Source organism: Thamnophis sirtalis, unplaced genomic scaffold (genome assembly GCF_051295495.1).
Source record: "Thamnophis sirtalis isolate CommonGarterSnake01/CBP01778 unplaced genomic scaffold, rThaSir2_p1.2 scaffold_4, whole genome shotgun sequence".
NCBI lineage: Eukaryota > Metazoa > Chordata > Lepidosauria > Squamata > Natricidae > Thamnophis > Thamnophis sirtalis.
Window position 1 is genome coordinate 92,838,992 of NW_028261384.1, and position 10,322 is coordinate 92,849,313.

General features: G+C 36.4%; 1 protein-coding gene across 1 annotated transcript; it reads left to right on the forward strand.

The window, feature by feature from the left end:
- The first annotated feature begins 854 nt into the window (after positions 1–854).
- On the forward strand, positions 855–7,529 carry LOC148045986 (kelch-like protein 11). The gene is made up of 2 exons (XM_087713412.1): positions 855–1,444; positions 1,917–7,529. Exons 1-2 carry the CDS (start codon positions 930–932, stop codon positions 3,496–3,498), a joined length of 2,097 nt encoding a protein of 698 aa, XP_087569538.1. The 5' UTR covers positions 855–929; the 3' UTR covers positions 3,499–7,529.
- The last annotated feature ends 2,793 nt before the right edge of the window (positions 7,530–10,322 follow it).

The window sequence follows — 10,322 nt, forward strand, 5'->3', positions numbered from 1 at the left end:
CTAGGGGAGACATGATAGCAGTGTTCCAATATCTCAGGGGTTCCCACAAAGAAGAGGGAGTCAAACTATTCTCCTAGGCACCTGAGGGTAGAACAAAAAGCAATGGGTGGAAACTGATCAAGGAGAGAAACAACTTAGAACTGAGGAGAAATTTCCTGACAGTTAGAACAATTAATCAGTGGAACAGCTTGCCTCCAGAAGTTGTGAAGGCCCCAACACTGGAAGTCTTTTAAGAAGATGTTGGATAGCCATTTGTCTGAAACGATATAGGGGTTAGACTAGAAGACCTCCAAGGTACCTTCCAATTCTGCTATTGTATGTTTGGTATAGTGTACTCAGTAAATATAGCCTTAAAATAATGATAACTAGCCACATTCTATAAATGAGAAGGATTAACTTTTTACTGGTTTCACATAAGTGACATACCAGGACGGGATTCCAAGAAACGGTGGCAGTATTAAAATTCTTAAATCAAGAAATTTTTTTTCATTATCTTTATAATTATATTAAATTTCAGTTGCAATTTAGTCTAATTTTAAATTATCTCCATTACCTTTTTTTAAAAGTATTTTTACAGGCTTTAAAAGTTTATTTTGTTTTCAGGAAGACCATTTGATTTTTAATTTGTTATTTTCTGAAAATATTGGTCTGCCAGAGATTAACTTCCTCTTTCTATTTCGGCTAAGAATAAATAAATAAACATACTAATTCAAGAAAGAATTGGGGAAGTGATCCAAAACAAAGAGAAACAGTTTTTGCAAACAAGATAACTTGCGCGAATTTTATATCTATCATTCTTTTATCTATCGTTGCAAGCGGTGATTTTTATTTCCGGAAGTATAATATATTCATATCTCTATTACCCTGTAAGTGACGTAATTGGATGTAGCTACGGGAAAAGTGTTCGAATTGATTGAGGAGAAGCTAAGATGGCGGCGGCTGGAGGTGGCGGCGATTTGGACGCAGGAGGCCACGGCGACGCAGATGTCAGCCTCCCTGGACTGGAGGGCGAGGCGGGGCCAGACTCAGAGGCTGACTCGGAGGTGTTTTCGTGCATGGCCCACTGCTCCGACCTCGCCTGCCGCCAGAACGAGCAGCGGCGGTTAGGCCTCTTCTGTGACGTCACGCTAGCCTTCAGTGGCGGCAGCAATGAGGAGGAAGAAGAAGAGGAGGAGGAGAAGGGAGTGGGCGGGGCCTCCTCCGATCCCCCACCGCGAGAATTCCGGGCGCACCGCTCGGTCCTGGCAGCGGCCACCGAATACTTCGCTCCTCTCCTTCTGGGCGACTTTGCGGAGTCCCGCTCGGGGCGGGTGGAGTTACGGAAATGGAGTTCGGGAGCGGGACCAGACCCGGAGACGATCGAGGCGGTCATCAGCTTCATGTACACGGGGACAGTCCGCGTCAGTCCTGGCAACGTGCACGAGGTTCTGGAGTTGGCCGACAGGTGAGGCGGGAAGGAGGAGCGAAGTGTGTCAGGTGACAAACCAGCCGCCCTGATGTCCGTCGGCAGAAAGGTTTTCCCGAGTTTTGACGGGTGAAGGAGGCATCATAACCCCCCACCCCCAGGGAGTTCTTAGGGAAGGCCACCAAGGAGGGTCATTGCTATAATGCATATCAAGATGTTATTAGACTTTAACAAAGTGTAGAAATACACCCAATGGCAGCATTGAACTCTTACCAGGGTAGAATGTTCTTATGGCAACATTTCTTCATAGTGTAGTTTCTGAATTACTTGAGTTATAGCATGAAGGGGGACTGCTGGACACTTAAAGACAAATTCAGCCCTGGCACCTTTTTAAAAAAAGACAGTGGCACTTGACATTTTTGAATGTCAGCTTAGTGGAAAGCAAAGTACAAGTTTTTAACTTTCTAATAATTCTCTGGTGGAATTTCTAAATTGCCTCTTTGCTTTGCAGGTTCTTACTAATACGTCTAAAAGAGTTCTGCGGGGAATTCCTCAAGAAAAAACTGAGTCTCTCCAACTCTGTAGCCATTCACAGCTTAGCTCATATGTACTCTTTGAACCAGCTGGCTTTAAAAGCTGCCGAGATGATCAGGAGAAACTTCTACAAAGTCATCGAAGATGAAGAGTTCTATACTTTGCCATTTCACCTTATTAGGGACTGGCTTTCAGATTCAGAAATCACAGTGGATGCCGAAGAGATTCTCTTTGAGATGGTTTTAAAGTGGGTCCAGAGAAATCCTGACGAAAGAGAAAAGTATTTTGAAGAGCTCTTTAAGCTTCTCCGACTATCACAAATTAAACCAACCTATTTGACTCGGCATGTTAAATCTGAAAAGCTGGTATCAAGCAATGAAGCATGCCTCAAACTTGTGTTGGAAGCAGTGGAAAGCCATGCTCTCAAGGGTGAGAATTTTCAGATGGGTACACTCCAACAAGCTAACTCCCCCAACTCATCTCTGCCTCGTTTTGGCCAAAACATGGATGTTATCATGGTTATTGGTGGTGTGTCTGAGGGAGGTGATTACTTGAGTGAGTGTGTAGGGTATTTTATTGATGAAGATAGATGGGTGAATTTACCACACATACACAATCACCTTGATGGACATGCTGTGGTAGTAACCGAATCCTATCTTTATGTGGCAGGTTCCATGGAGCCTGGCTTTGCCAAGACCATGGAAAGGTATAACCCAGGTAGAAATGTTTGGGAGCAGGTTTCAAATCTCATAACCAGAAAGCATTCTTTTGGACTTACTGAGGTAAAGGGAAACCTGTACAGTATTGGTGGCCATGGGAATTTCATCCCTGGTTTTAAAGATGTAGCTGTCTACAACCCTGATCAAGATAAGTGGCACAACTTAGAGTCTGCCCCAAAGATACTCCGGGATGTTAAAGTGATTACAATAGACAACAGATTTGTTTACATGGCAGCTCGCACACCAGTTGATGGAGATAATGAAGATGGCTTACGGTCTGTCATTATTTGCTATGATGCAGACACACGACAGTGGCGAGATTGTGAGGCTCTGCCACTCCTTGACAACTATTGCTGCTTCCAAATGGTTGTGGGGAACACCAACTTTTACCACACCGCTTCTTGTTGTCCCAGAAGCTATCCTCTAGACCATGAAGAGGCCAAGAGAAAAATCTCTAACCAATTACCTGATGATATTCTGGAAAGCTTACCATCAGAGGTCCTTAGCATTGAAGGGGCAGCTATCTGCTATTACAAAGATGATATCTTCATCATAGGTGGATGGAAGAACAGTGATGATACTGATAAACAGTACAGAAAAGAGGCCTACCGCTACTGTGCTGAGAAGAAGCGTTGGCTGTTACTCCCTCCTATGCCTCAGCCTCGCTGCCGTGCTACAGCCTGTCACGTTAGAATCCCTTTTCGGTCCTTACATGGTACCCAAAAATATCCAATGCCGCAAAATCTAATGTGGCAGAAGGACCGGATCCGGCAGATGCAGGAGATACACCGACATTCCTTAAGTTTACGGAGAATGCCTAGGTCTCAGATAGAATGCTAGCTTGAATAAATGACATCAGAAATACCTGTCTGTAATTGTCGTGCCTAGCATGGACTAATAGTCACCAAACTGCTTAAGCATTGGAGACAAAGCTTTCTTGGTGTTGAATTTGATCTGGATTTCAAGCACCATGTGGAAATTTGGTTTATACTGGCCATATATATGGAGGTAGGCAGACATATAAAATGCTTAGAGCCTGTTGGTTTCTCCACAAATACGAGTCCAACAAAATAATTGTTCTTGCACTTTGTGAATGTGTTCAGGTAGTACAAAAATTTAGCACAGCTTTTTCATTACATTTTTTGTAGGGCTCACTTTTGTGTATTGGATCATCTCATCCCACTATAACATTTATACAGCTCATGTGAAATATTCTAGTTTGTTGTAAATTGCTGGTATGTATGGAAAACACCATTTCATGATTTTCTTAAAAATATTTTTATCTGCTTTTGCAGAGGTATCTCCTTTTTTTAATCTGCTGTAAATCTGCTTATTTCTGTCAAATTTGGAGGTGTGCAGTAGTAGTAAAGTTTACAAAAGGAATAAAGCACAAACTTTCTAAGAGCTTCAACATGTTCCATGATTATAAATACTTTAAAACTGTATTTATCTAAAAGCACTTGAAGTTGCTAAATAGTAAATCTAATAATAATTGTCACTCATAAAATGGAAATGGCCTGAGTTGTTTGAGGAGATCACTATTATTTTTAGTAATGATCATTCTGCTATTTAATTGCCACACAGATTTTTCATTAATGAATTTTATTTAATTGGTTCAGAATTGTGGCCTTAAAACATGAATTAAATGACCAAAAAGATCCTAATTCATAATAAATATTTGTGAGTTCCACGTGGAAAGATTAAAGCTGTAAACTCGGGTGTCAATATCTGGACAAGTTTAACTACCATCTGATCTATCTTTGACAATCAAAAAAAGTGATACACCATTCTTTATGTGGACAGTGGGTGCTTCAATTTTGAGTAGAAAATTTGCCTGAGCAATTCTGGACATTAATAACCCATAACTCCCATATTCTAATTATATTTAGATATTTATATGGCAGCATATAAAGTTTATTTTCACCCAAGATAATTCATGATATAAATTATTTGCTGCTTTTTGTCTTCTCCACAAGTCTGGTAGTAAGCAGAGTCTTATTTTATTTAAAGTTCTTTCTGATAGTTTAATGGAAGATAGAGAATATGTCCAGATGAAAGAAATGTATTTTTATTGGACTAAACTTAGGTTTTAGAATGCTATAGAGTTGTTCAGGCAGGCAGGCAGATATGAAGCATTTAGGCAATATTTAATGTATGCTTGTTGATCCAATATAATATTTTATTTTATTTTACAAATTATTCTGCATCATAGGTATATGTCTCAAGGTGTTAAAAACGTAACATGATATCCTGAAGTATTTTTTTATGGAATTTATTAATATTGCATTTATTACTTATCTTTTACTTCCTTTTCTAAAAACCTGAATATATATTTACATTATTTATTCTGTCTCTTCAAATGATTGAAATAAATTACTCCAGAAACCATCTCTGGCTAGGTAGAACATCTTTTAATTTTTTCTCTTTGTTTTGTGTCAGAAATATAAAGATGCAGTGATGACAATGTCTAAGAAAGTTTTAAGAAAAATCTAGATCAGATGCAGGCGATCATCAAATGATCTGCAAGTAGAATACTCAGAAAAAGAATTGGCTTCTTCATCTAATTATTTTCTGAGAAGGAGAAATAGTAGACTTCATCTGTCTACTTTTCTCATCTATTAATTTTTCTTTTAATAAATCTAGATTTATCTTTGGGAGGACTAAGATGAGATAAATAGATAAACTCAGTATGGGAGAATCATGTATTGGGCAATATTATTGATGGTATTTGACTGGTAAATAACAATGACTTACTTAAATTTTAGAAGCACATTTTTTAAATATAAAAAACAATTACAGACTGACCAATGCTGTTTTCCAATTTAGCAGGAAACCTAATTCATGTTTGAGATACTGGGGTAAGTGTTTCAATTGCATGTGTGCAGATTTTTCTAACTTATCTTTGCTCTTCTAATACTTCTTTTTATTATATAGCTGTACAGTGAGTGGGGGGCAGGATTAATCTTGTGGGCTGAAGTAACAATCCTAATATCAAATTAACATGTTTTTGTGCGACACTGTCACAGACATTAACAATCAAGTTATGCCGCTTGCCTGCCTTAAAGATACTATGTTTTTACCAGCCACTTTTTTATGGTGTAATAGCTGCTTCAGAAAGCAATTTATCTTCTGGAAATCTTTTGACATTCCAAAGCTGCAGGGTATAAACTCCCTTCCTCAAAATTATTATCTGAAGTACTAATTAAGTATGCTTCTTAAGAACATAATCTAACTCCAAGCCTAGACACATTTGTGTGCAAAATTTTAAACTGTTTAAATGAAAATTGTACCTTTTCAATTTGTTATTTTTCTTAGATCTCTCAGTATTCCCCTTAATCATATAATATAGCTATAGCTGTGGTACTTGAAATTGTTATTTATTTAGTAATGACAACCTTGACAAAATTTCAATTACCTGAAATTAAACACATTTGAAATCTTTATAGTAGTATATATTGCCTTCATTGCAAATATTTTGCTAAATATTGTGCTAAATATTAGCACAAATAATCTGTTGACTATATTAATTAAAATGCTTGTTCAAAATGCTTGTTTAGTCTGATAAGATTTGTACAATTTTAGTTATGAGTCACTTTGGTTGTTTGTGAATGCAGTCACTTTAGCTATTTACATGCCTTGCTTGGAAATTTCAGTTTGTATGAAGAGGTAAGAGCAGCATGGAAAGCAGTCACCTTGTATAATACGTAGCATCAAATGTCAGAATGTCTTGATGTCTGGCTATTAAGCTACTAACTTGTTCCTTTGGTCTGAAAGCACAACTCTGGTTTGCATGTGGTTTCTTATTCTTATTTAGTATGACAATCATTTTATGGACAAAATCTATTTCAAATTATTGCAGTGGAGATGTTCAAAGACAGGCAGACATCAAAGCTAGATAGAGTCTTAGGAGACAATATTTTTTGAGCTGCATTTCTATTGAAAAAATATATGGTTCAACAGTTTGCCTTTTATGATCTAAAGGAGTATCATAGATTTTTTAAAATAATAAACGGGCAGTATTACTAGAGTAATAGTGTCTGAAGGATATATTAATAGGCACATCCTCTTCAGATATTGGACCTCCTATTTTGTGTTTGTGTCTCTGTTTCACTAAGGCTCAATTTTCACAAAAAAAGTAACTACATATATTAATACAATGTTGTTATGGCAATCTATTATTACTATAACATCTGCAACAAAAAACATTAGAAATATGTTGTTAATCATTCTTAACAGTATGATAATAAGCCATTTGCAAGAATTCCTACAAAAGAATAGCTCTTTTCTATCTTAGACTCACATTGTGCAAATGACACTTGATGTGGGAAGAGTGACTAAGGAGAAGGTGGAGAGTTTTCCTGTTTTGCAGTATCAGCTGGTCTGTAAAATGTTTTGTGGAAGTATATAAGTAGCAAATTTTAAACCTAATTTTCTCCCCCATCAATATCTCTTACAATTCTGGGAAAGGATTTAAATCTGTTAATGACATAAATTGATGCTCAGTTGCATGCCAAGCTGATACTGATGGACTTCTTAACTTATGGCCTCCTCTGAATTTGAAAAAAACATAGTAAAAATATAACACTTTATAAAATATAAAATTATTTATCCTAAGAATTCATAATGGATCAGGAATTCATAAAATAACTTCCCATTTCATTTTTCTGTTATGATCCTAATTTGCATCTGGTCTGTTCCTCAATAAACGGGTTAGCTCTCAGACTACAATGCAGAATTTTCACCTTGTTCAGGCAGAATACTCTTGATGCTATGCTGGCCTCTAAACTTTATTTTTTTAAATGCAATTCATTATGTGCTATATTACATTGTGTAAAACTAAAGACTAATTCAATAAACATTTTATTTCTCTATATCTTTTGTTCCTCTCTTATTAAAATTATTCATGGATATGTTTTCAGCACAAAAGTTCCTATTCTTCAGTATCAGTTATCACCGAATTGTTAAATAGTACAAAAAGAAGATTCTTGTTATTTTATTCATATCTCAATTGTCTCTTATAGAATGAAGACAAACTAACCAATGTAAGGTCAACAAATAGGAATATCTTTATTTCCTAATTCTGAAGCTATTCATTCTAGAAAACATAGTTTAAAACTATGACAGGAAAAAGCCAATAGAAAAATCTTTAAATTAAAAATAACTTCTTGAGATATTAACAAAAATTTAAAAATCAAAACATTAAAACAAGGGAAGTGATAGTTCCATTCTGTTCAGCAATAACAGACTTGGAATATTACACCTTACTGTTTGTGTTCCACTTTTGAGATGTATTTAGCTGTGAAGAAGGGAAGATGATCATAGCTGAAAATTAATAAGTAGAAGAAAAGGAACCTTGAAAAAAAAGGGAGGGTATACTAGACAACCCGTGACCAACTGAATTAACCTTTCAGAGATGTTTCCTTACCAAATTCCTCAGTGCTTTCAATAATAGGGTAACGGTAAAGGTTCCCATCGCACATATGTGCTAGTTGTTCCTGATTCTAGGGGGTGGTGGTAATCTCTGTTTCAAAGCCGAAGACCCAGCGCTGTCCAAAGACATCTCCATGGTCATATGACCTGCATGACTAAACAGCAAAGTCTGTTTAGAACACTGTTATCTTTCCACCAAAGGTGGTCCCCATTTTTCTACTTGCATTTTTTTATGTGCTTTTGAACTGCTAGATTGGCAGAAGCTCGGACATGTAATGGGAGTTCCCTCCATTATGCAGCACTAGGGATTTGAACTGCCAACCTTTCAGATCAACAAGCTCAGAGTCTTAGCCATTGAGCCACTGTGTCCCTTCAATAATACAATGTCTAATGTACTACCTAGAAAGGGACGTATCTTGAAAATAGCAATGTTGAACTTGTATGCTTCTTTTGATCTTTAAAATCCCTCTTGGCATGGGTAAAATGAGGAACCACCTCTATCAGACTACCTCTGCCCATTCCATTATATTTGGCAGAATAAGTATGTTTTGAAGCCTGCCTGCGAAGAACTTATATCTGGTAGAACTTCAGAGATATTGTTTCCCCTCTCAGGTGAGGCTGGCCCTGGCTCCACCATCTTTCCAGAAGTTCCTTAAAACATGGTTGTGCAATCAGATTTGGAATTACAGGTTTTGACTTGGTTTACACATAGTCTAAGACAAATCATTGTATTCTATTCTACAATGTTATACTAGGCTAAATAATGCTGAATTTGAGCGTTTTATTCAGTCCTTTCATTTATATATAATGGCCATGAGCTCCAATTTAATATTTTTACTTCTAACAACATAATCTCTTTCCAGAATATTGTTTTGGTTTACAGCTAGGGAGAAATAATTTCCTGTATAGAAACCATTGAATTGGTAGTTATACTCGTTAAAACTGAACAATTGAAAAGGAGGGATGCAGATATTTCTTCTAATTGCCCAATTACCACATCATTTATATTTTAATTAACCATCTTTAAGTTGCACAGAAAAGTGAAAATATCAAATGCATTAAAGCTACTTCTACACAAAGCTTTTTCTATCCTTTACAAAATTTTATGGTGGATAAAAACATTAGCTGAGTTTATATAAAACTTGCTTACAAAATTTACGAACCTTGCAATGGTGGGCTATAATATGTTGGATTAGAACGTGGATGGCTAATATCTGGGTCATTGTACAAATCAGTATGACTAATAGTTTAGTGTTTTGGAAAAATTAAGCAACTGGATTCAGTTCAATATAGTAATTGCATGTTATGTGGACACAGCATCTACCACTTTTTCCTTCTTGTCTTTTGTACAGACGATTATGAATAAGAAAAATAAATAAATGCACAAATACCTTTTAGTTAATGGTATTAGCGTAGGATCTCTCCAGCTGTAAACTTAAGACAGAACTGCATTTAAGACAGAGTTACAGATGAATCTATGTAAGAATGGAGATGGAGAAATAACCTCTCAAAAAATATGACAGGCCAACAAGAGTCAGAGATAAGTAAAGAAACACTATCCATGTTTTCAAACTTGACTAGTGTCTCTGGAAACATTACTGTTGAAAATGGATAATTCTTGGCATTGATTGTGGCAGTAAGGCCATAGAGCTTAAGTTGTTTGATAGGACAATTTTAAGATAAAGATGTTGATATAACTTCTCAACCCAGTCTGCAATTTGTCTTGAATACTTCTTAGCTGTATAGTATACAGTCCTGTTACAGTTATTGGATAGAAAGCGACTTTAGGTAAAAGTTCAGATGAACACGAGAGAACATTTTCATGTATGAAAATAGACTTTCCTCTCTAATGCTAGTTCTTGGTGGTTGATTGATAGATATCACAATTATATAGAGGCCATCTGATAGAATGTGACTCTGATGTACAATAAAAATCATAAAAAGCTAACATAGCATTCAATAATTAAAAACAATTAAAGCTACCAGCAATAGAGTAGCAGAGATAGCTATCATTATAGGCAATACAGTCATCCTGTTTACAGGTATTCCTTAACTTATGATTGTAATGAGGTCTGTTCAGCCCAATTTTGCAACCTTTTTGCTGCAGTTATTAAGCATACCCATTATTCACTACAGGCTGGTTTTACAAAAAACATCAAAGCATATGCTGATTATTTTGGAAAAAACTTTGTTAAAAGCACTGAGATGCTACAAATGGCCACAAATTTGGGCCA

Excerpts from the sequence above, each read along its gene's own strand:
- LOC148045986 (XM_087713412.1), top strand. The coding sequence starts at position 930 with ATGGCGGCGGCTGGAGGTGGCGGCGATTTGGACGCAGGAGGCCACGGC. Across the intron at positions 1,445-1,916 it reads GTTCTGGAGTTGGCCGACAG|GTTCTTACTAATACGTCTAA; the intron begins GTGAGGCGGGAA and ends TTTGCTTTGCAG.